The sequence below is a fragment of the Gadus morhua genome, chromosome 21 (genome assembly GCF_902167405.1).
Source record: "Gadus morhua chromosome 21, gadMor3.0, whole genome shotgun sequence".
NCBI classification, from domain to species: Eukaryota; Metazoa; Chordata; class Actinopteri; order Gadiformes; family Gadidae; genus Gadus; species Gadus morhua.
In genome coordinates this window covers 240014-266265 of record NC_044068.1, presented here as the reverse complement: position 1 = coordinate 266265, position 26252 = coordinate 240014, and the positions used below count along the sequence as shown (strand labels likewise).

General features: G+C 43.7%; 2 protein-coding genes across 2 annotated transcripts in view; both read left to right on the top strand.

Annotated features, from left to right (window-relative positions):
• The window catches only part of LOC115534283 (E3 ubiquitin-protein ligase TRIM39-like), an 84380-nt gene extending 58513 nt beyond the window's left edge, over positions 1–25867 (top strand). The window contains exons 2-3 of the mRNA XM_030345161.1: positions 23502–23735; positions 23844–25867. Of these exons, the coding sequence (XP_030201021.1) occupies positions 23846–25471 (1626 nt within the window). The 5' untranslated portion in view covers positions 23502–23735; positions 23844–23845 and the 3' untranslated portion in view covers positions 25472–25867. The remainder of the gene's footprint in view (positions 1–23501; positions 23736–23843) is intronic.
• Positions 1689–19859, top strand: LOC115534400 (uncharacterized). The gene is made up of 6 exons (XM_030345375.1): positions 1689–1799; positions 2124–2566; positions 2633–3530; positions 9250–10913; positions 18003–18120; positions 18232–19859. The coding sequence occupies exons 2-6, from the start codon at positions 2126–2128 to the stop codon at positions 19857–19859; spliced, it is 4749 nt and encodes a 1582-aa protein (XP_030201235.1). The 5' UTR covers positions 1689–1799; positions 2124–2125.
• Positions 25868–26252: the final 385 nt, after the last annotated feature.

Sequence of the window (26252 nt, the reverse complement as noted above, 5' to 3'; positions counted from 1 at the left end):
ACATAATGTTTTTCACCAGGAAAAGAGTGGGAGATTAGATTAAAACTTTATAAACAAGACCTAAAAAGAGTAAAACACTAAGTTATTAGGAATGTGGTTTGATGAAAGGTTAACATGGAATATACACATTCAGAAGGTTGTGGACGAATGGAAAAAGGTTATAAATATAATGAGGTGTCTAGTTGGAAAAGAGTGGGGGGCGGATAGAGTGGCACTAAAGGGTAAATATGATGGTTTAATTAGAGCATTTATAGATTATGGGAGTGTGGTATATGGGGCAGCAGCAGAGACACATGAAGAAACTGGAAGGTATACAGAATCAGGCATTGCGTTTATGTACAGGCGGTTTTAAAACAACACCTATAGCTGCGCTGCAGGTAGAAATGGGGGTCATGCCTATTGATTTGAGAAGGCTGCAATTGTCACTGACATACTGGGTGCATTTACAAGGACATAGCAAGGACCATCCAGCGCAAGACACGTTAAAACCTAGTTGGGAAAAAGAGAAAAAGGAAGTTAGGAATTTTGGTTGGACAGCAGTGCAGAGGGCAAAATAAATTGGAATTGAAAAGATACAGTTTAGTCCAACAGTACCAATATCAGCACTCCCACCCTGGATTCTTCCAGATGCTACAGTAGATCTGACAATTCTAGAAAGGAAAAATAAAGACAGAGAGTTTGTTTGTAATGCCATAAGTGTGCAAGAGTATATTGATAAATTCTATGGTTATGTAAAGATATATACAGATGGATCAAAGAGTGCAGAAAGTAAAGTAGGAGTAGCATTTTGGGTCCCAGAATTTCAGGTGCGGGTGGGTAAAAGGGTCAATGATGAAGTATCGGTGTATACAGCAGAAATGATTGCAATATTATTGGCAATACATTGGGTAGAGGAAACTAGACCAGTAAGTGTAATAATATCTTCGGACTCAAGTTCAGTTTTAACCAGTCTACAGAGCAGTAAGTCAGATAGCAGGCCGGACATTTTAATAGAGATAAAACAGATTTTATATAGAATAGAGATGATGGGTATAACAGTGGTGTTTGTGTGGGTACCGGCACATATTGGAGTGAGAGGGAATGAGGTGGTAGATAAGGTGGCAAAAGAGGCAACAAAATGTGAAGAAATTGAATTACGCATAAATATCAGCAAGATGGAGGGTAAAAACATAATTAAAAGGAAAATGAAGGAGAAATGGCAGAAGAGGTGGGAGGAGGAGAGGAAGGGAAGGTGGTTTTATAAAATTCAGAGGAAAGTAGGAGAGGCCAGGGGAACAGGAAGGAGCAGAAGGGAAGAAACCGTAATATCACGGTTAAGATTTGGACATACAGGGCTAAATGCATCGTTGTTTATGGTTGGAAAACATGACACAGGGAGGTGTGATCATTGTGAGGAGCAGGAAACTGTAGATCATGTAATGAACATTTGTAGAAAGTATGAAGTAGAGAGACGACAAATGCAGGATAATTTGGCAGAAATTAAAGAAAATTATGAGTTAGAGAATATATTAAGGAAAATGTCAGGAGATAGATGCTATAGGCACGTATTTGGATGTTTAAAAGAAACAAATTTGATAAAGAAAATATGAAATCCGGGTAACTCAGGGTTACAATAGTAAATAAAGATGCATAAAGAAACCAGTAGGTGGCGGTAATGCGCATGTTTGTTTGCCAACCGCCAATAAAAACAAATAGAAGAAGAAGAAGAACCGAAGCAACCGACCTGGAAGCAGTGCGCTCGTTCAGGAGAAACATAAAACGCACTTTGAAACACGCTGACGGACAGAAACAGCATCAAGGTCAGTAAAGAAGAACAACTTTGAGGGAAGTTTAAACCTCTCTTCCCGTAATGGAATGACAAGAATAATGGGATTGCTCAATACATGAACCTTGTCGTCTGTGTCTAGGAATGGCCTCTGCTGACACCTCCTGGCCTGAAGAGAACTTTTCATGTTCCATCTGTCTGGATGTGTTCAGCAGCCCAGTTTCCACACCATGTGGACACAACTTTTGCAGAGCCTGTATTACTAAGTTCTGGGATGAACAAGTCAAGTACAAATGTCCCGTTTGCAACGAGCTTTTCAAGACAAGACCTGATTTACGGGTCAATATCCTCTTTTCAGAGATGGTTGATCGGTTTGGAACGTCCCTACGAGTAAAAGAGCAGCCTTGTGTTGAACCAGCAGAAGTTCCCTGTGACGTCTGTACTGGGACCCAGCTGAAGGCCGTGAAGTCCTGCCTAATGTGTCTTATCTCTTACTGCCAAACCCATCTGGAGCCACACCAGAGAGTCGCAGGCCTGAAGAAACATCGGCTGGTCGAGCCTATGGACCGTCTGGACGACAGGATGTGTAAGAAACACGACCGACTTCTGGAGCTCTTCTGCAAGACTGAACAGGTGTGTGTGTGTCAGTTCTGCACAGAGACGGACCACAAGTCACATCCTGTTATACCTCTAAAGGAGGAATATGAAGTGAAGACGGCCCAGCTGGGGAAGATAGAGGCTGAAGTTAAACAGTTGATCCTGGAGAGACAAAAAAATATTCTGGCGATTAAAGACACAGTTTAACGCATCAAAGCAGACGCAGACAGAGAGATAGCTGATGGTGTGCAGGTCCTCACTGCTCTGATACGCTGCATTGAAAAGTGCCAGGATGATCTCAACCAAATGGTTAAAGAGAAACTGAAATCCACAGAGAAACAAGCTGAAGACCTCATCAAAGGGCTGGAGCAGGAAATAGAAGATCTGACCAATAGAAGCTCAGAGATGAAGGAGCTCTCACAGACTAAAGACCACCTCCACTTCCTCCAGACCTTCAGATCCCTGAAGGATCCTCCACCCACCAGGGACTGGACCACGGTGGAGGTCCGTCCTCCGTCATACGCAGGGACCTTGAGGAGATCCCTGGATCAGCTGGAGGAGACACTGAACATGGAGATGGAGAAGCTGAGTGATGCTGAACTGAAGGGGGTCCAGCAGTATGAAGTAGATGTGACTCTGGATCCTGATACAGCTCATCCCAAGCTCATCCTGTCTGAGGATGGGAAACGAGTACATGATGGAGGTGTAAAGAAGGAACTCCCAGACAACCCTAAGAGATTTACACAGTGTATATCTTTACTCACAAGGCAGAGCTTCTCCTCAGGGAGATTTTACTTTGAGGTCCAGGTTAAAGACAAGACTCTCTGGTCTTTAGGAGTGGCCAGAGAGTCCATCGACAGAAAAGATTGGACAGATCGGACCCCTGAGACGGGTTACTGGACTCTTCTCTACTACCAGGATGTGTTGGTATTTAGAGATAACCCTGATGTCCGTCTCCCTCTGAGAGCTGAGCTCCAGAAGGTGGGGGTGTTTGTTGATTATGATGAGGGTGTGGTCTCCTTCTATGATGTGGAAGCCAGGGTTCATCTCTACTCTGCTACTGGCTGCACCTTCAGTGAGCCTCTCTATCCATTCCTCAGCCCAAGTCGCCATGATTACAGAGGTAACAACTCCGCCCCCCTGATCATCTCACCTGTCAATCAAACAGACTAGGACCTTTCATTGGTGATAAAATAATCAAACGACCAAAACAACTAATGTTGTTCCCTGAATTAGAATCCCTATTGTATGAGATTTTCCACACTTCTTTTAACAAGGAGTAATTCATTAAGCCACTTACACTGTGTACTATAAAAAAAAAATACAACCAATTATAACCTATAAGACTACATTATAATGTTCAATGTCTTTTATCTGAATGTTTTTTTATATTTTTAATTAATGAAAAAAAATTAATAAGATAATGTGAAACGTTGATTTTGATAAAATTATCATTAGTTGTTTTAACCAAATAGTAATATTCCTTTATTATTTTTTAATCATGTTTGACAACACAATACAATGTTGGTAAACTTTTGAGATTTGAATAAAAATGTACTAAAAGTAGAATGAGGGCATCTGCTGTGGAATTGGTACATTCTCAGTACAATATATATTCAGTGGAATAGGCACATTATCAGTACAAAATGTATTCAGTAGAATATATACATTATCAGAACAATATGTATTCAGTGGAGTAGGTACATTATCAGTACAATATGTATTCAGTAGAATAGAGACATTATCAGTACAATATGTATTCAGTGGTACATAGGTACATTCTCAGTATGTAGGCCTATTCACTGGAATAGGAACAAACTCAGTATAATATGTATTCAGTGGAATAGGTACATTCTCAGTATGTACTCAGTGGAATAGGTACATTCTCAGAGGAATGGGTACAATCTCAGTAAAATGTGTATTCAATAGAATAGGTACTATATCATTGGGATAAAACAAAAACAACTACGTTGCATAAAAACCCTTTTACACATGATGGGATTCAAGGAAGGATTAAAATCCCATAACTGCCCACGTTTGTAGCTGATGAGCCAGTAAATGACTTTTAATGTCCACCTTACAATAACCCAACAAGTGCAACACACCGATACAAAGCTCAGAGTGACAATATGTAAAGATTCCCTCAATATGTGTGAGTATCTTGACTTTGTCTTGTCAGCTCTCCTCTCCATCCTCTCCTCTTAGTCTCTCCTCTCTCCTTCCTCTCTCTTCTCTTCCTCCTCTCTCCTATCTCTCCTCTCCTTTCCAGCTCATCCAGGATTGTGTTTATCATTGTTACGCATCAAAATGGTGTGTGTTCAAACTGCAACGGTAAACATATTTAGATTTGTTTAGTCAAATATTGTTCAGTCCATGTCAGCGTGGGAGTGTGTGTGGAGGACGGCTGGTTGAAGCAGCCTCACCTGCTGAGTCTGATTGGACTCTGGGGCTTGGTGAGGGACACACCTGCTGCTCATTGAGTAATCAGTGCGCACAGGTTAAACCAGCCGTCTAGGGTGTATTCACACCAGAAAAGTCTGAAGTTCGATCTTTTTGGTCCGGACCGAAACGCAATTTTAATTTTTTGGTTCATTGGACAAGACGGTCGGGGGTGGGGTAACGCATAAAAAAAAGAAGTAAACAAACTATGGAGATTCAGCGTGCTGCCCTCGTTGTGCTTATACTGATGATTGGCAGTGTTTCCCCCAGTAAATGTCTGTCAAGGTGGTAAGCAGTCGGTGGCGTTGTTGGCGCGGCGCAAAGCGCCGTGCTGAAAAATTTTGGGGGTATTTTGCTCAAAGATGCCAGTACGCATGAATGAAATAAACGACTGTTTATTTCCATATAAATAAACAACAGTAGGTACAAATGTTGTGCAAACATGCAGACACTACAAAATAAAATTAAAGAAAAGTGCAAATTAAATACAAATAATGGACAATACACTTAACTTTTGTATGCAAATTCAACTATTTACAGTTCCTTTTTTGGATCTTATTTGCGGCACAGCTGACAAGAGGCATCATCACTTTATCTATTAAGATAAAGTTTATGGAGTGGAGTTGCCATCAGTTATGCTGTAGTCCTACATAATGATGAATGCTGTCTTTTATTTTTAAGTTGAATAGAAGTAGTACCGGTAGTTTGAATCGGCAAAGGTTTGACTTGTTGCCTTACGTTTTTTCAGGCCTCGGTGTGAGGGAGGGGTCCGTTAAGTCGATGGATGCGATGTTTAATCATTTAGTCCAAACTACAGGCTACGGGCAAACCTGAAGTCACCGTCGTGACATTTCATATACGTCCTGTGTGTGTGTGTGTGTGTGTGTGTGTGTGTGTGTGTGTGTGTGTGTGTGTGTGTGTGTGTGTGTGTGTGTGTGTGTGTGTGTGTGTGTGTGTGTGTTTGTGTGTGTGTGTGTGTGTGTGTGTGTGTGTGTGAGTGAGAGGGAGGAACTTATTTGAAATCGGCCGTGCGTGCCTGTTTGTTGTTTATTGTTTTTGATTTAACAATATATAGGTTTAGAGAAATCTGGCTTTCAGAACTCAGTGCCTGCCCACTCACTGACCTCACCGCACGTCACTGGCGGTAGATTGACAGGTGACTATGATAGACTATGCAACAATATATTCAACCACCAGATGTCGCCGTCTCAATTACACTCAAAAAACTTTATTGGCACGACTAATGTTGTAAACAGTATTACCTGAGTATTACGAATGCCTTTTTTTTTTCTTTTTTTTTTCAACTTTTTTTTTTTTTTTTTTTTTTCAATACATTGGTAGTCAAGGCGGGGCCCTAGTGCTGGGGGACACCCTGATTGGTTTCATGCAGTTACAAACATTTGCAGTACTTTGCGTCTAAGCGTCTTAGAGTACCATATTAAGCGCTATATAAATTTCATTTATTATTATTATTATTACTTTTGGAGCATCAGAGGCGTTTGGCACAACGTTGATTTCTGTTGCGTCCAATAAGGCACATTGTTTTTAGAACTGGGTCGGACCGAGCGCGGTCGCTTTCACATCTCAAGTGAACCGCACCAGGGTTGGTTTGGAAGCGAACCGAGACCACCTCTCGGGCTGGGTCTCGGACCGGCTGGTTGGTCCGCACCAGAGTTCGATGGTTTGTATTCCCACCAGCCCAAAAGGTCCGCACCAGCGATTGTTTTGGTTCGAACCAAACAAGGCAGGTGTGAATACGCCCTTAAAGAACCCTTTGTTCTGCCCTCTACCCCCAGCGCCTTGCCAGGGTCGACAGATAGTATAGACTCCTCTCCAACAAACCACGCAGACGAAAAGTTGCTGGTCACTCTTTATGGTGAGGTGAAGTAGGGTAAAACTGAGAAATGAAAGTACCACATTTCAGTATGAGAATAACAGAATGCTGTAAAATTAGCTTGGCTACTAAATTAGCTTGCTAATGTAAGAATATCCATCCATCTAATTTGTTTACAAAGTTTCCTTAATCTCATTATACATCAAATCATCTTAACATATCATTGTTAAGATGTGTGAGTGCGAGCACCATGCTTTCCGATCAAGTGAATGTAGCGTAATGGAGTCCAAGGCATAGGCCTACATATCAGAACGTATTTCAGAACAATACCAAAGTTCGCCAGTAGATGGCATCACAGGACCATCAATAAACATAAGAGACTGAATTACACTGGGGAAACATACATGTAACAGAACGCCCTTTACACACAAGTATTACTGCAAGGCCATGGCCAGCGGAAAACAGTGGAAACCCAGGCAGCAGTGCTGCTCATGTAACTCTTAGCATACACAACGTTAATGAAAGTGTATTAATTTAAGCACAAGATTCCTGATGGGACTCTAAAAAAATCGTAGGGGATTTTATTAAAGCCTCATACATGTTCACATTGAATTTGCGTTGCGTTTCCCTGGGTCGTTCATAAACTTTAGGCTATGCCCTCCCCTACTCAGTTCTGTTCGCTTTGCATTGGTGGAAGTGAGAAAGGGGGAGTGGTTAAGAAGAGCCTTCAGATTGGACGGTTTGACTGAGTTACCGTCATGTTTTGTAATTATGTTTTTTACCATTATTGTTTTATACGGACAAACATTTACAAATTTCTCCTACAGGGGATTGATAAAGTTCTATCTATTGAAAAGAAAGAAACACTTGGTCATACTTTACACACTTTACCACAGCATTGGCCTACTGAATGCAACAGATATATTTTAAGCATTGGAATGAATGCCACATTAATATATAGGCTACTTATGTTTTTGCAGGTTTGCAACGTTTAAAAGTTCAGGGGAAAGTATATGCCTCTTCTGGTGTTGCTTAAAACAATAGCCTTTTGAGGGAGTGTTGTTTCTGAATATTAGTGTTAAGGGCCAATAATGCTTACTATCATTCATTAGTCACAATGTCTGTGGACACATTTGTAAGCAGTCACGTGTTAATATACCCCCCCCCCCCCGCGCTAAATTCTCACTCTGAACTCAGTTCAAAACTTGAGAGCCCTGTAAACTCTTCCTATACTTTAAAGTTCCCATGGAATGCTAATTTATGAATGTTCTTATGTAGCTGTTAGTGGGCCCCTAATACAGTACTTGAAGACGTTCAAGAAATTCAGCCGTGGTGCAGAATTACAGCCACCATGGGCCAGTCCCACAATGAGCTTTCCACAAACGTGCCGTTTATTAGAGGCGGGTCAAGGAGGAGGGTGGGGGTGTGGCCCTGAGCAGCTTGCAGCCACGGTACCATGCGCTCTGTTTACAGTGGATGTACCGCAATGGCGAGGCGCACACAGCCTTTAGCCGTGTTCTGTAAACATTCTAGAACACTCCGTGAGTCCTGTAGCTCTATATCTAAATAATATCATGCTATACATAGATATCTATATCCAATGCCACATCAATCTGAAGTAGACTGAACCGCGACATGGAGGAGAAAGGGATTGTTGCAGGCGATTGTTGCAGGCGGGAGACAATCGCCTGCAACAATCCCTTTCTCCTCCATGTTGCGGTTCATGTGCTTCAGTGAGTCAAAGCCAAAGTTCCTTTCCGTCAATTCCTTCTCAACCATGGCTGAGATAACCCCCACTATGAGTCTCTTTGTTGAAATACCAGAGACGTCAGAGAACCCGAAGTGTTATGCGCCATAACACCATCAGCAGAACGGTTATCCAAATAAAAAATAAGTGTACATCACTTCTTGGTTATGTGTACAAGCGTTTCTTCTGCGTACAAGCGTTACAGTGTGTGTATTCTCTCTCTCTCTCTCTCTCTCTCTCTCTCTCTCTCTCTCTCTCTCTCTCTCTCTCTCTCTCTCTCTCTCTCTCTCACTTTGCTCTGTTTATTTCTGTCTGTTTAATTTGATCGGGGTTGGATAAAAACTATTCGGGGAAGCCTCGGGAACCCAGACAGATCAACACCGATGAATCCCGGTCACAGTCGCACTAAACCACTAAATCAACACAATGTACAGTATGACGTGTTCCTCAGGGTCTCTTTTAGGTCAACAAAGAAGAGGAGAACATATATCAAGGCATTTGAAGAACCTCACGCAGTGCATGAATTCAGCGGAGGTCACAGTGGGAAAGTTGAAACGGTATGTCAGTGAACTTTGTCCGTGAGGGCGGAGCCAGGAGTTAGGGGAGGAGCCAGGAGTTGGGGGAGGAGAGGAGAGGACGTCATGTTGAGGAAACAAAACGTTCAGAGAAACCAAACCCAACCCACGTGGAAGCAGTATTCTCGTTCAGGAGAAAAATAAGACACATTTCGCAACCGATTGTCTGGCAGAAAGAAACAACGACAAGGTGAGTGAAACAGCACAACGTTCAGACAAGTTAAAACCTCTCTTCCCGTGATGGAATGACAAGAATATTGGTATTGCTCAATACATTGTCGTCTGTGTCTAGGAATGGCCTCTGCAAACACCTCCTGGCCTGAAGAGAACTTTTCATGTTCCATATGTCTGGATGTGTTCAGCAGCCCAGTTTCCACACCATGCGGACACAACTTCTGCAGAACCTGTATTACTAAGTTCTGGGATAAACAAGTCAGGTACAAATGTCCCGTTTGCAACGAGCTTTTCAACACAAGACCTGATTTACGGGTCAATATCCTAATTTCAGAGATAGTTGATCGGTTTGGAACGTCCCTACGAGTAAAAGAGCAGCCTTGGGTTGAACGAGCAGAAGTTCCCTGTGACGTCTGTAATGGGACCCAGCTGAAGGCCGTGAAGTCCTGCCTAGTGTGTCTTACCTCTTACTGCCAAAGCCACCTGAAGCCACATCAGAGAGTCGCAGGCCTGAAGAAACATCGGCTGGTCGAGCCTATGGACCGTCTGGACGACAGGATGTGTAAGGAACACGACCGACTTCTGGAGCTCTTCTGCAAGACTGAACAGGTGTGTGTGTGTCGGTTGTGCACAGTGACGGACCACAAGTCACATCCTGTTATACCTCTAAAGGAGGAATATGAAGTGAAGACGGCCCAGCTGGGGAAGATAGAGGCTGGAGTTAAACAGTTGATCAAGGAGAGACAAAAAAATATTCAGGACATTAAAGACACAGTTAAACGCAGCAAAGCAGATGCAGACAGAGAGATAACTGATGGTGTGCAGGTCCTCACTGCTCTGATGCGCTGCATTGAAAAGTGCCGGGATGATCTCAACCAAATGGTGGAAGAGAAACTGAAATCCACAGTGAAACAAGCTGAAGACCTCATCAAAGGGCTGGAAAGGGAAATAGAAGATCTGACCAATAGAAGCTCAGAGGTGAAGCAGCTCTCACACACTAAAGACCACCTCCACTTCCTCCAGGCCTTCAGATCCCTGAAGGATCCTCCACCCCCCAGGGACTGGACGACAGTCGAGGTCCGTCCTCTGTCATACGTAGGGACCTTGAGGAGATCCCTGGATCAGCTGGAGGAGACACTGAACATGGAGATGAAGAAGCTGCGTGATGCTGAACTGAAGAGGGTCCAGCAGTATGAAGTAGATGTGACTCTGGATCCTGATACAGCTTATCCCTGGCTCACCCTGTCTGAGGATGGGAAACACGTACATGATGGAGGTGTGAGGAAGAGACTCCCAGACAACCCTAAGAGATTTACACCGTGTACATTTGTTCTCACGAGGCAGAGCTTCTCCTCAGGGAGATTTTACTTTGAGGTCCAGGTTAAAGACAAGACTCTATGGTGGTTAGGAGTGGCCAGAGAGTCCATCAACAGAAAAGGTTGGACCACGTGGACCCCTGAGACGGGTTACTGGACTCTTTACTACTACCAGGATGGGTTGGTATTTAGAGATGACCCTGCTGTCCGTCTCCCTCTGAGAGCTGAGCTCCAGAAGGTGGGGGTGTTTGTTGATTATGATGAGGGTCTGGTCTCCTTCTATGATGTGGAAGCCAGGGTTCATCTCTACTCTGCTACTGGCTGCACCTTCAGTGAGCCTCTCTATCCAATCCTCGACCCAGGTCCCCATGATTTCGGAGGTAACAACTCCGCCCCCCTCATCATCTCACCTGTCAAACCAAAACAACTAATGTTGTTTCCTGAATTAGAATCTCTACTATTGGAGGTCTGAGAGAACTGTATTCATATCTTGCTTTTCGCTGTCATTTAAAAAGGACAAATTCATTAAGCCATTAACACTGTGTACTAGCAAAATATAACCCATTATAACCTATAAGACTACACTATAATGTTCAATGTCTTTTATCTGAATGTTCTTTATATTTTTAAATAATGAAAAAAGAAATGTATTAGATAAGGTGAAACATTGATTTGGATAACATTATCACTAGTTGATTTAACCAAATAGTAATATTCATTTATTTTTTTAATCATGTTTGACAACACAATACAATGTTTGTAAACTTCTGAGATTTGAAGAAAAATGTACTAAAAGTAGAATGGGGACATCTTCTGTGGAATAGTTTAATTCTCAGTACAATATATATTCAGTGGAATAGGTACATTCTCTGTACAATATATATTCAGTGGACTAGGTACATTCTCAGTACAATATGTATTCAGTAGAAAAGGTACATTCTCAGTATCTATTCAGTGGAATAGGTACATTCTCTGTACAATATATATTCAGTGGACTAGGTACATTCTCAGTACAAAATGTGTTCAGTAGAATAGATACATTATCAGAACAATATGTGTTCATTGTAATAGGTACATTATCAGTATAATATGTATTCAGTGGAGTAGGTACATTCTCAGTATGTATTCAGTGGAATAGGTACAAACTCAGTATAATATGTAATCTGTGGAATAGGTACATTCTCAGTATGTGCTCAGTGGAATAGGTACATTTTCAGTAGAATGGGTACATCCTTAGTACAATATATATTCAGTTGAATAGTTACATTCTCAGTACAATATGTATTCAGTGGAATAGGTACATTCTCAGAGGATTAGGTACAATCTCAGTAAAATGTGTATTCAATAGAATAGGTACTTTATCATTGGGATAAAACAAAAACAACTACGTTGCCTAAAAACCCTTTTACCCATGATGGGATTCAAGGAAAGATTAAAATCCCATAATAACTGCACACGTTTGTAGCTGATGAGCCAGTCAATGACTTTTAATGTCCACCTTACATAACCCAACAAGTGTAACACACCGATACAAAGCTCACTGGGACTATATGTAAAGACTCCTCCGATATGTGTGAGCACCGTGACTTTGTCTTGTCAGCTCTCCTCTCCATCCTCTCCTCTTAATTTCTCCTCTCTCCTTCCTCTCTCTTCTCTTCCTCCTCTCTCCTATCTCTCCTCTCCTCTCTAGCTCATCCAGGATTGTGTTTATCATTGTTACGCATTAAAATGATGTGTGTTCAAACTGCAACGGTAAGCATATGTTGATTTGTTTAGTCAAATATTGTTCAGCACATGTCAGCGTGGGAGTGTGTGTGGAGGACGGCCGGTTGAAGCAGCCTCACCTGCTGAGTCTGATTGGACTCTGGGGCTTGGTGAGGGACACACCTGTTGCTCATTGAGTAATCAGTGCTCACAGGTTAAACCAGCCGTTTAGGGCGTGGTCACACCACAATGAGGTGCTTTCAGTGTCAAAGATTTGGGCACATCGCTAAAATCTGTAAGGAAAAGAGGAGGTGTGTGAAATGCTCAGGGGATCATGAGCATGGGAAGTGTGAGGGGGCGAAGTTAAAGTGTTGTAGTTGTGGGGGTGAACATGTTGTCACTTTTGGAGGCTGTGAAATAATGAAAGAGGAAGTTGCAGTTCAGAAGGTGAAAGTGTTGGACAAAGGGACCTATGCAGGAGCAGTGAAGGCGGTAAAACAGAGGCACGGTGCTAAGAGTCAGGGAATGGTAGCAGCCTGGGGGGGGGAAGGGAAGTGACGAGGGAGTCGATGGGAGAGCAGCACGATGGAACAAAGTGTGGGGAGATAAGAAGCAGGTGGGGATGTTTGTTGCAGCAGTGATGAACTCCACTAGAGACTCCACATCAAAGACAACGAGCATACAGACGATAGCTAAGGCAGCCAAGGGTTATTTGGGGATGGAAGGGTTAAAATGGGAGGCTTTGGTAGGCGAGATAAATACACAGAGTAGTCAGGAGCCGGTGAGAAGACATCATAACCATGGTGAGAACCCTACAGTGGAATGCTAGGAGCTGGGTGGCAAATGGCCGGGAGGTTAAATATTTTTTAAGAGAAATGAAAGGAAAACCACAAGTAATATGCATTCAAGAAACGTTTTTGAAACCAGTGTTAGATTGAGTTATTTATGGATATGTAGGTATAAGAAGAGACAGGAGTGAAGGTGAAGGGGCTGGTGGAGGGTGTGTAACATTTATTAAAGGTCCCATGACATGAAAATCTCACTTTGTGAGGTTTTCTAACATAAATATGAGTTCCCCTAGCCTGCCTATGGTCCCCCAGTGGCTAAAACTTGCGTTTGGTGTAAAACGAGCACTAGCTGTTCTGCTCGCCTTTGAAAAAACGGAGGCTCAAGCGCGCTGATTTGGAATGTCTGTGCTCATGACGTCATGAGGAATCTCGGCTCCTCCCCTTACTCTGCCTGGCCCGCCCAGAGACGTTGGCCCGCCAATGAGACTCGACCGTGCGAGCGCCACATGTGTGTGTGTGAATACACACACTGTAACGCAAGTGTTTCTTGTCGGTTCTTTGACGTGTCTTGTATTTCCACAACGAGACTGTCGTGGGGGTTATCTGAGCCATGTTTGAGAAGGAATTGGGGGAAAGGAACTTTGGTTTGACTCGCTGAAGTACATGAACTGCGACATGCCGCCGGTTGCCGCGAGGCACCATCGCCCTGCAGCGGGCAGCTGGCAGCAGGCAGCGCGCGGTTCAGTCGACTTCAGGTTGATGTGAAAGTGGAAGAACTAGAGACGTCGCAGAACCCGACAAAGTCGTTTGTGATTCATAATATCGTCTGGAGGCGCACACAATATATTATATGATATAGATATCTATGTATTATATGATATTATTTAGATATAGAGCTCCAGGACTGTAACGCAAGTGTTGTACACTTCCTTGTTATTTGGATAACCGTTCGGCTGTTGGTGTGATGGCGCATAACACGTCGGACTCTCGTCTCTGGTATTTCTACAACGAGACTCGTATTGGGGGTTATCTCAGCCAAGGTTGAGAATGAATTGGGGGGAAAGAACTTTGGCTTCGACTCCCTCAAGTCAAGATCATGAACCACGACAAGGTGGAGAAAGGGATCTTTGCCGGGCAGCGCTTAGGCACCTCCGCCTCCGGCGGTGGTCCCTCAGCGGGGCTCAAGCGGGAGACATTCGCCGCAAACAATCCCTTTCTCCTCCATGTCGTGGTTCATGTTCTTAAGGGAGTCAAAGCCAAAGTTCCTAGTTTATTTAGTACTTGCCAATGGTGGGCTTTTACTTACTACGGGTCATTATTTGTTGATATTTTGCATAATAGTGGAACAGGATGAAATTAATAGCTAAAATATTCACCAAAAATCAATAAAAGTAAATTTTTTCATTCTGATTGCTGTAGTACTTGCCAATGGTTGGCTTTTACTTGCTACGGGTCATTATTTGTTGAGATTTTGCATTATAGCGAATGAGGATGCAATTAATAGTTTCAAATATTCACCAAAAATCAATAAAACTATTTTTTTTCATTCTGATTGCTGTAGTACTTGCCAATGGTTGGCTTTTACTTACTACGGGTCATTATTTGTTGAAATTTTGCATTATAGCGAATGAGGAGGTAATTAATAGTTTCAAATAAAGTCAAAGTAAAAGCCAACCATTGGCAAGTACTACAGCAATCAGAATGAAAAAATGTAGTTTTATTGATTTTTGGTGAATATTTGAAACTATTAATTACATCCTCATTCGCTATAATGCAAAATTTCAACAAATAATGACCCGTAGTAAGTAAAAGACAACCATTGGCAAGTACTACAGCAATCAGAATGCGAAAACGTATTTCCATTGATTTTTGGTGAATATTTGAAACTATTAATTGCATCCTCATTCACTATAATGCAAAATTTCAACAAATAATGACCCGTAGTAAGTAAAAGCCAACCATCGGCAAGTACTACAGCAATCAGAATGCGAAAATGTATTTCCATTGATTTTTGGTGAATATTTGAAACTATTAATGCCATCCTCATTCGCTATAATGCAAAATGTCAACAAATAATGACCCGTAGTAAGTAAAAGCCAACCATTGGCAAGTACTACAGCAATCAGAATGAAAAAATGTAGTTTTATTGATTTTTGGTGAATATTTAAAACTATTAATTGCATCCTGTTTCACTATTATGTAAAATATGAACAAATACTGACCCGTAGTAAGTAAAAGCCCACCATTGGCAAGTACTACAGCAAACAGAATGAGAAAATGTATTTCTATTGATTTTTGGTGAATATTGGAAACTATTAATTGCATCCTCATTCGCTATAATGCAAAATGTCAACAAATAATGACCTGTAGTAAATAAAAGACCCCCTACTGGCAAGTACTACAGCAATCGGAATGAGAATATGTGTTTTTATTGATTATTGGTGATTTCTTTCCTGAAACAATTCCATGGTAACGTCTATGTCACCAGTCCGTGCGGTGTAATTTGTGGACGGTCCCTAAAACAGATTGCAGCCGGACCGTAATTACAGCGCTGTTCTTGCACAGATATCGATAGCAACAACTAATTTCGGTGTGATTTTTTGTCAGTACGCTGTCCTATACTGTCCTCAACATACTAAACCCGTAATATAGTGCAATTTTGTTGATTAAGCCGATTGATCCGATTGCAAAACTGAATATCCGGCGAATATCCAACCTGCTGCTAACTTTTACCCGCTGTCTCTTTTTGTTGTTATGGGGACAGGACGAGAGGACCCAAACGCTTGACAGGGAGGCTGACGGGTTGGAAAGGAAATGGTGTTTATTGGAACAAGGGGTAACGAGCCGGGGCTAGGCAAGCGGTGGTCAGGCAGGCGAGTTCAGTAACAGACGGCCAGTCAGGCAGGCAGGGGCTCGGCGGTAGGCGTGTAGTCATGCAGGCGAGGATTCGGCAACGGGTAAACAGGGTGACGGACGGAGAACTACAGAAGAGGGAAAAGGGTTACTGGAGGACAGGGAAAACGGACTGGAATTAGTTTAACGCTGGTAGGACCGATACTGACAGTAGGGGATAGTAAAAGAAGAACTGGCGCCGGCTGATTGGAGACCCTGGCTGAAGTAGGGAACGGCGATTGCAGAATGCAGACAGCTGTTGAGAGAGTGAGGACCAGTGGCGCCAAGCGGCCGCTAGATGGGGGTGTTGGACCGGTTAGCAGGACGTGGCTTGTTTTGCACCCGCTCTCTTTTAACTCCAGAAAGAAGAACACGCATCAACGCATTTGAAGAGGCCAACACAGGTAGTCATTTAGTAAGTTAGGTTCTTTATTGTCCCCAAGGGGATAATTGTTCTCACACAGTCAAGTCAAGTTGGTCTCAGGGCAGTATACATTTGAAGAGACAGAACACAGTGTAGCAACACTGTAGCACACAGATATCAAATAAATTATTTCCCCACATATACAACAGATAAACCCTCTTCCCACAATTCCACAGAACAACAAGTAGACAGAAATAATCATGACATGAACCATATACAGTGATGAAAAATCTACATGTTTTTGTTCACTTTTTTTATTGGGCTTTTCTCCGCTTCATTACCCTATATCTGCGGCCAGATGGGAGTAATTTGAAGAATGGGCTAAGGGAATGGTCAGGGACGCTGACTATTGCACGAGCCAGGGGTGCTACAGCGAGCTCATTTGCCTCTGACAGGCTAGGGGTGGGGGGGTGATTATCTTGGATGCTATGTGTGGGGTTTTGAGGAGTCTGTTTTTGCTGGTGACAGTGAGCAGGGTGAAGCAGCAGGGGGAACAGTACACTAGGATGGGTTGGATGATGCTTTTGTAGAGGAGTAAGAGGAGGTGGGGGGCCACAGACAGTGATTTCAGTTTGCGTATGACATAAAGCCGTGGATAGGGTTAATGACATGTTGGTTGGAGTTGAGTTTGTCATCTATGGTGAGCCCTAGGTATTTGAAACTGTTGACTAGTTCAACTGGTTGTCCTCTGATGAATGTGTGATTGAATGTGGGAGGTGTCTTGGCTGTGTGTATGACCTTTTCCTTTGTTTTGTCATTGTTTAACTGGAGATAGTTGTCTGTGCACCTCTGTGAAAACTGTGTGGTTGACTGTTGGTATGCTGTGGTGGAATTGTTGTCACTGAGTAGACCTACTATGGCCGTGTCGTCTGCATCTTTATAGTACGTGGTGATGGGGGCTGGGCTGCTGCAGTCATTTGTGTGGAGGGTACACAGAAATGGACTGAGGACGCAGCCCTGAGGTGCTCCGGTGTTGGTGATGAGGGTTGATGATGTTGCTGTACCTACTTTCACTGCATGCGGTCTGTTGCCGAGGAAATTGTATATCCAGTGAGTGTGGAGTGGAATAATGTCCAGATGTTTGAGCGTCTCGATGACCTGGTGCCGCTGGATTGTGTTGAATGCAGAGGTGGTGTCGACCCACAGGACTGATGCTAAGTGGTTTGGTGTCTGGAGATGGTGGAGGAGGGGGTGGAGGAGGCATGCCACTGCGTCCTCCGTCCCACGTTTCGGCCTGTGTGCAAACTGGTGAGGGTCCAGCTGTGGTCCGACGGTTGACAGGATGAGGTGAAGCATTATCTTCTCCATGCACTTCGTTATGATGGGCGTGAGTGCAACCGGACGGAAGTGGTTGGGCTCTGACTGGCGGGGTTTTGGGGGTATTGGTGCAATGGTTGAGGTCCTCCATAGGTCGGGACCTTTAGCTGTTCTGTGTGAATCCAACAAGACGGAGTGGAAGACTGGGCAGAGCTCCGTGGCACAGAGCTTTAGCACCCTTACCGGGATGCCATTCGGCCCCGGGGCCTTGCCAATTTTGCACCTGGCCAGCTGTGGCTGTACACCCTCCTGAGTGAAGGGTGGGTGCTGGGGTTCTACCAGCGCCTTCACAGGAGGCGGTGTAGTCCTGGGTGTCAAACCGGTTGAAGAACCTGTTCAGGGAGTTAGCAAAGTGCATGAACGCAGTGCAGCCATGTGTCGTGTGGGCGGCGCCAGGGGTTAGGAGAGGAGGGGAGAGGACGTCAGGTAGAGGAAACGAAACTTAAGGTTCAGATCAACCAAAGCACCCGACGTGGAAGCAGTTCTCTCGGTCAGGAGAAAAATAAAACGCATTTTGAAACACGCTGACGGACTGAAACAACATCAAGGTGAGTAAAGAAGCACAATTCGGAGAGAAGTTAAAAACACTTTTGCCGTTATGGAATAAAAAAAATTATAATGGGATTGCTCAATACATAAACCTTGTCGTCTGTGTCTAGGAATGGCCTCTGCTAACACCTCCTGGCCTGAAGAGAACTTTTCATGTTCCATCTGTCTGGATGTGTTCAGCAGCCCAGTTTCCACACCATGTGGACACAACTTCTGCAGAGCCTGTATTACTAAGTTCTGGGATGGACAAGTCAAGTACAAATGTCCCGTTTGCAATGAGCTTTTTTACACAAGACCTGATTTACGGGTCAATATCCTCTTTTCAGAGATGGTTGATCGGTTTGGAACGTCCCTACGAGTAAAAGAGCAGCCTTGTGTTGAACCAGCAGAAGTTCCCTGTGACGTCTGTACTGGGACCCAGCTGAAAGCCGTGAAGTCCTGCCTAATGTGTCTTACCTCTTACTGCCAAACCCACCTGGAGCCACACCATAGAGTCGCAGGCCTGAAGAAACATCGGCTGGTCGAGCCTATGGACCGTCTGGACGACAGGATGTGTAAGAAACACGACCGACTTCTGGAGCTCTTCTGCAAGACTGAACAGGTTTGTGTGTGTCAGTTCTGCACAGAGACGGACCACAAGTCACATCCTGTTATTCCTCTGAAGGAGGAATATGAAGTGAAGACGGCCCAGCTGGGGAAGATAGAGGCTGAAGTTAAGCAGTTGATCCAGGAGAGACAAAAGAATATTCAGGAGATTAAAGACACAGTTAAACGCATCAAAGTAGACGCAGACAGAGAGATAGCTGACGGTGTGCAGGTACTCACTGCTCTGATGCGCCGCATTGAAAAGTGGCAGGATGATCTCAACCAAATGGTGAAAGAGAAACTGAAATCCACAGTGAAACAAGCTGAAGACCTCATCAAAGAGTTGGAGCAGGAAATAGAAGATCTGACCAATAGAAGCTCAGAGGTGAAGCAGCTCTCACACACTAAAGACCACCTCCACTTCCTCCAGGCCTTCAGATCCCTGAAGGATCCTCCACCCACCAGGGACTGGACCACGGTGGAGGTCCGTCCTCCGTCATACGTAGGGACCTTGAGGAGATCCCTGGATCAGCTGGAGGAGACACTGAACATGGAGATGAAGAAGCTGCATGATGCTGAACTGAAGAGGGTCCAGAAGTATGAAGTAGATGTGACTCTGGATCCTGATACAGCTTATCCCTGTCTCATCCTGTCTGAGGATGGGAAACAAGTACATGATGGAGGTGTGTGGAAGGAACTCCCAGACAACCCTAAGAGATTTAAACTGTATTCATGTGTTCTCACGAGGCAGAGCTTCTCCTCAGGGAGATTTTACTTTGAGGTCCAGGTTAAAGATAAGTCTGCATGGTGGTTAGGAGTGGCCAGAGAGTCCATCAACAGAAAAGGTGGGACAGTGTGGACCCCTGAGACGGGTTGCTGGACTCTTTGGTGCTACAATAATGGGTTGGTATTCAGAGATGACCCTTCTGTCCGTCTCCCTCTGAGAGCTGGGCTCCAGAAGGTGGGGGTGTTTGTTGATTATGATGAGGGTCTGGTCTCCTTCTATGATGTGGAAGCCAGGGTTCATCTCTACTCTGCTACTGGCTGCACCTTCAGTGAGCCTCTCTATCCATTCCTCAACCCATGCCTCCGTGATTATAAAGGTAACAACTCCGCCCCCCTCATCATCTCACCTGTCAATCAAACAGACTAGGACCTTTGTTTGGTAATAAAATAATCAAACGACCAAAACAACTAATGTTGTTTCCTGAATTACAATCTCTACTATGGAGGTCTGAGAGAACTGTATTCATATCTTACTCTTCACTGTCATCCAAGGAGTAATTTTTTAAGCCACTTACAATGTACTATAAAAGATATAACCCATTATAACCTATAAGACTGCACTATAATGTTCAATGTCTTTTATCTGAATGACTTATATTTTTAATTAATGAAAAAGGAAATGTATAAGATAAGGTGAAACATTGATTTTGATAACATTATCATTAGTTGATTTAACCAAATAGTAATATTCGTTTATTATTTTTGAATCATGTTTGACAACACAATACAATGTTTGTAAACTTTTGAGATTTGAATAAAAATGTACTAAAAGTAGAATAGGTACATTGTCAGTAGAATGGGTACATCCTTTGTAAAATATATGTATTCAGTTGAATAGGTACCTTCTCAGTACAATATGTATTCAGTGGAATAGGTACATTCTCAGGGGAATAGGTACAATGTGAAATGTGTATTCAATAGAATAGGTACTTTATCATTGGGATAAAAACAAAAACGACTACGTGGCATAAAAACCCTTTTACCCATGATGGGATTCAAGGAAAGATTAAAATCCCATAATAACTGCACACGTTTGTAGCTGATGAGGCAGTCAATGACTTTTAATGTCCACCTTACAACAACCCAACAAGTGCAACATACCGATACAAAGCTCAGTGACTATACGTAAAGATTACCCCGATGTGTGTGAGTACCGTGACTTTGTCTAGTCAGCTCCCCTCTCCATCCTCTCCTCTTAGTTTCTCCTCTCTCCTTCCTCTCTCTACTCTTCCTCCTCTCTCCCATCTCTCCTCTCCTTTCTAGCTCATCCAGGATTGTGGTTGTCATTGTTACGCATCACAATGATGTGTGTTCAAACTGCAACGGTAAGCATATTTAGATTTGTTTAGTCAAATATTGTTCAGCACATGTCAGCGTGGGAGTGTGTGTGGAGGACGGCCGGTTGAAGCAGCCTCACCTGCTGAGTCTGATTGGACTCTGGGGCTTGGTGAGGGACACACCTGTTGCTCATTGAGTAATCAGCACCAGGGTTCGTTTGGAAGCGAACCGAGACCACCTCTCGGGCTGGGTCTCGGACCGGCTGGTTGGTCCGCCCCAGAGTTCGATGGTTTGTATTCCCACCAGCCCGAAAGCTCCGCACCAGCGATTGTTTTGGTTTGGTTCGAACCAAACAAGGCAGGTGTGAATACGCCCTCAAAGAACCCTTTGTTCTGCCCTCTACCCCCAGCGCCTTGCCAGGGTCGACAGATAGTATAAACTCCTCTCCAACAAACCACGCAGACGAAAAGTTGCAGTTCACTCTTTATGGGGAGGTGAAGTAGGGTAAAACTGAGAAATGAAAATACAGCATTTCAGTATGAGAATAACAGAATGCTGTAAAATTAGCTTAGCTACTAAGTTAGCTTGCTAACGTAAGAGTATCCATCCATCTACTTTGTTTACAAAGTTTCCTTAATCTCATTATACATCAAATCATCTTAACATATCATTGTTAAGATGTGTGAGTGCGAGCACCATGCTTTCCGATCAAGTGAATGTAGTGTAATGGAGTCCAAGGCATACATATCAGAACGTATTTCAGAACAATACCAAAGTTCGCCAGTAGATGGCATCACAGGACCATCCATAAACATAAAAGACTGAATTACACAGGGGAAACATACATGTAAAAGAACACTCTTTATACACAAGTATTACTGCAAGGCCATGGCCAGTGGCAAACAGTGGAAACCCAGTCAGCAGTGCTGCTCATGTAACTCTTAGCATACACAACGTTAATGAAAGTGTATTAATTTAAGCACAAGATTCCTGATGGGACCCCCGACGTGAACAACAAATATTTATTGTAGTACCTTCGTTGACGCAAACAAACTCTTCCTATACTTTAAAGTTACCATGGAATGCTAATTTATGAATGCTTTTATATAGCTGTTAGTGGGCCCCTAATACAGTACTTAAAGACGTTCAAGAAATTCAATCATGGTGCAGAATTATAGCCACCATGGGCCAGTCCCACAACGAGCTTTCCACAAACGTGCCGTTTATTAGAGGCGGTTCAAGGAGGAGGGTGGGGGTGTGGCCCTGAGCACCGCAGCCATGGTACCATCATGTGCTCTGTTTACCGTGGATGTACCGCAATGGCGAGGCGCACACAGCCTTTTGCCGGGTTCTGTGAATATTCTAGAACACTCCGTGAGTCCTGGAACTCTATATCTAAATAATATCATACGATACATGGATATCTATATGCACTGCCACATCAATCTGAAGTAGACTGAACTGCAACATGGAGGAGAAAGGGATTGTTGCAGGCGATTGTCTCCGGCGGGAGGTAACTTGGCCCCTTATGACGACATATGGGGCCAAATTCGAAATCGGAGCGTCTGAGTCTTCATTTCTCAAAGGCAGAGCAGGATACCTAGAGCTCGTTTTACACTGAACGTCGTTCCTAGCCACTGGGGGCCCATAGGCAGGCTAGAGGAACTCATATTAATGTTAGAAACCTCTTAAAGTGAAATGTTCATGCCATGGGACCTCTGAAACAAAGTGGCAGGGGTATATTTCCCGTTCACTTGCCGTGATCTTTTCAAGGTTGAGGCTTCAGTTGAGGTTACCGTTTCTTCAAGTCAGGTAGAAAGCAGCTACAGGGGGTGTAGCTCTCTGCACCGGGAGATTCAACCCTGGTCTGGTGAGCCGCTCCAGTGGTCCCCCGATGGAGGGAGTGTGTGCGTGTTCATCAGGGGGTCCTCCTCTGGTAGGAGCTGTGTGTCCACAGCTTGGACTGAGAGCGGTCTGCCCCATCTGGTGGTACGATGACGATAATGATATCTTGGTGATGTTCTGCGTGTCCCAGCAGGCCGGGCCTCTGTGTTGTGTTGTATTGTATTATAGTACCTAACTGTGTAGTTATAGTACCTCCTCTCTGTACCGACGGTGATATATTGTTGCACTTCTCATGACAAATGTACTTATTGTAAGTCGCTTTGGATAAAAGAGTCTGCTAAATGCCCTGAATGTAAACTGTGTCGTGGGATCCGGCCTGTAACTGTTTGACCTTTGGTTAAGGCGCAAGGTCTCGACGTAGGCAACCCTGGGCTCAGCAGATTACGCAAATGAGTTATGTGTTATATCATTTGTACGTCTCAGTAATATTCAGGACTCCTATCACTACAGGAGGGGAGGGGGGGGGGGGGGTCCAACGTTTGGTTGTTATCAGCCTGTGGCCATGACGGGTGGGGCTCAGTTTCATAATCTATTTGGCCCGTTGTCAAGGGTCACGCCAACTCTGGAAGCGAAACTACAAAAGTGTGTCGAATATCTTTACACACTCCGTGGACTGGTTTATTTCACTGACTGTTAAACCACACACACACACACACTCTCTCACTTTTCTCTCTGTTTGTTTCCGTCTGTTTCTGTTTAATTTGATCGGGGTTGGATAAAAAGTATTCGGGGAACCCCCGTGAACCCAGATAGATCAACACTGATGAATCCCGGTCACAGTCGCACCTCACCACTAAATCACCACAATGTATGACGTGTTCCTCAGGGTCTCTTTTAGGTCAACACAGAAGAGGAGAACATACATCAAGGCATTTGGGGGCGGAGCCAGGAGTTAGGGGAGGAGCCAGGTGTTAGGGGAGGAGAGGAGAGGACGTCATGTTGAGGAAACAAAACGTTCAGAGAAACCAAACCCACCTGACGTGGAAGCAGTATTCTCGTTCAGGAGAAAAATAAGATCCATTTCGGAACAGATTGTCTGGCAGAAAGGAACAATGACAAGGTGAGTAAAACAGCACAACGTTCAGACAAGTTAAAACCTCTCTTCCCGTAATGGAATGACAATAATAATGGTATTGCTCAATACATAAACCTTGTCGTCTGTGTCTAGGAATGGCCTCTGCTAACACCTCCTGGCCTGAAGAGAACTTTTCATGTTCCATCTGTCTGGATGTGTTCAGCATCCCAGTTTCCACACCATGTGGACACAACTTTTGCAGAACCTGCCTTACTAAGTTCTGGGATGAACAAGTCAAGTACAAATGTCCCGTTTGCAACGAGATTTTCAACACAAGACCTGATTTACGGGTCAATATCCTAATTTCAGAGATGGTTGATCGGTTTGGAACGTCCCTACGAGTAAAAGAGCAGCCTTGTGTTGAACCAGCAGAAGTTCCCTGTGACGTCTGTACTGGGACCCAGCTGAAGGCCGTGAAGTCCTGCCTAATGTGTCTTACCTCTTACTGCCAAACCCACCTGGAGCCACATCAGAGAGTCGCAGGCCTGAAGAAACATCGGCTGGTCGAGCCTATGGACCGTCTGGACGACAGGATGTGTAAGAAACACGACCGACTTCTGGAACTCTTCTGCAAGACTGAACAGGTGTGTGTGTGTCAGTTCTGCACAGAGACGTACCACAAGTCACATCCTGTTATACCTCTGAAGGAGGAATATGAAGTGAAGACGGCCCAGCTGGGGAAGCTGGAGGCTGAAGTTAAGCAGTTGATCCAGGAGAGACAAAAAAATATTCAGGAGATTAAAGACACAGTTAAACGCATCAAAGCAGACGCAGACAGAGAGATAGCTGATGGTGTGCAGGTCCTCACTGCTCTGATACGCTGCATTGAAAAGTGCCAGGATGATCTCAACCAAATGGTTAAAGAGAAACTTAAATCCACAGAGAAACAAGCTGAAGACCTCATCAAGGAGCTGGAGCAGGAAATAGAAGATCTGACCAATAGAAGCTCAGAGGTGAAGCAGCTCTCACAGACTAAAGACCACCTCCACTTCCTCCAGGCCTTCAGATCCCTGAAGGATCCTCCACCCCCCAGGGACTGGACCACGGTGGAGGTCCGTCCTCCGTCATACGCAGGGACCTTGAGGAGATCCCTGGATCAGCTGGAGGAGACACTGAACATGGAGATGGAGAAGCTGCATGATGCTGAACTGAAGAGGGTCCAGCAGTATGAAGTAGATGTGAGTCTGGATCCTGATACAGCTCATCCCAAGCTCATCCTGTCTGAGGATGGGAAACAGGTACATGATGGAGGTGTAAAGAAGGAACTCCCAGACAACCCTAAGAGGTTTACACAGTGTATATCTGTACTCACAAGGCAGAGCTTCTCCTCAGGGAGATTTTACTTTGAGGTCCAGGTTAAAGACAAGACTCTCTGGTCTTTAGGAGTGGCCAGAGAGTCCATCGACAGAAAAGATTGGACAGATCGGACCCCTGAGACGGGTTACTGGACTCTTCTCTACTACCAGGATGTGTTGGTATTTAGAGATAACCCTGATGTCCGTCTCCCTCTGAGAGCTGAGCTCCAGAAGGTGGGGGTGTTTGTTGATTATGATGAGGGTCTGGTCTCCTTCTATGATGTGGAAGCCAGGGTTCATCTCTACTCTGCTACTGGCTGCATCTTCAGTGAGCCTCTCTATCCATTCCTCAGCCCAAGTCGCCATGATTACAGAGGTAACAACTCCGCCCCCCTGATCATCTCACCTGTCAATCAAACAGACTAGGACCTTTGTTTGGTAATAAAATAATCAAACGACCAAAACAACTAATGTTGTTTCCTGAATTAGAATCTCTATTGCATGAGATTTTCCACACTTCATTTTTCACACTTCATTTAACAAGGAGTAATTCATTAAGTGTACTATAAAAAAAATATAACCCATTATAACCTATATGACTAGATTATAATGTTCAATGTCTTTTATATGAATGTTTTTTTATATTTTTAATAAATGAAAGAAATGTAATAAGATAATGTGAAACGTTGATTTTGATAACATTATCATTAGTTGTTTTAACCAAATAGTAATATTCCTTTATTATTTTTGAATCATGTTTGACAACACAATACAATGTTTGTAAACTTTTGAGATTTGAATAAAAATGTACTAAAAGTAGAATGAGGACATCTTCTGTGGAATAGGTACATTCTCAGTACAATATATATTCAGTGGAATAGGCACATTATCAGTACAAAATGTTTTCAGTAAAATATATACATTATCAGAACAATATGTATTCAGTGGAGTAGGTACATTATCAGTATGTACTCAGTGGAATAGGTACATTCTCAGTATGTACTCAGTGGAATAGGTACATTTTCAGTAGAATGGGTACATCCTTTGTACAATATGTATTCAGTGGAATAGATACATTCTCAGTACAATATGTATTCAGTGGAATAGGTACATTCTCAGAGGAATAGGTACAATCTCAGTAAAATGTGTATTCAATAGAATAGGTACTTTATCATTGGGATAAAACAAAAACAACTACGTTGCCTAA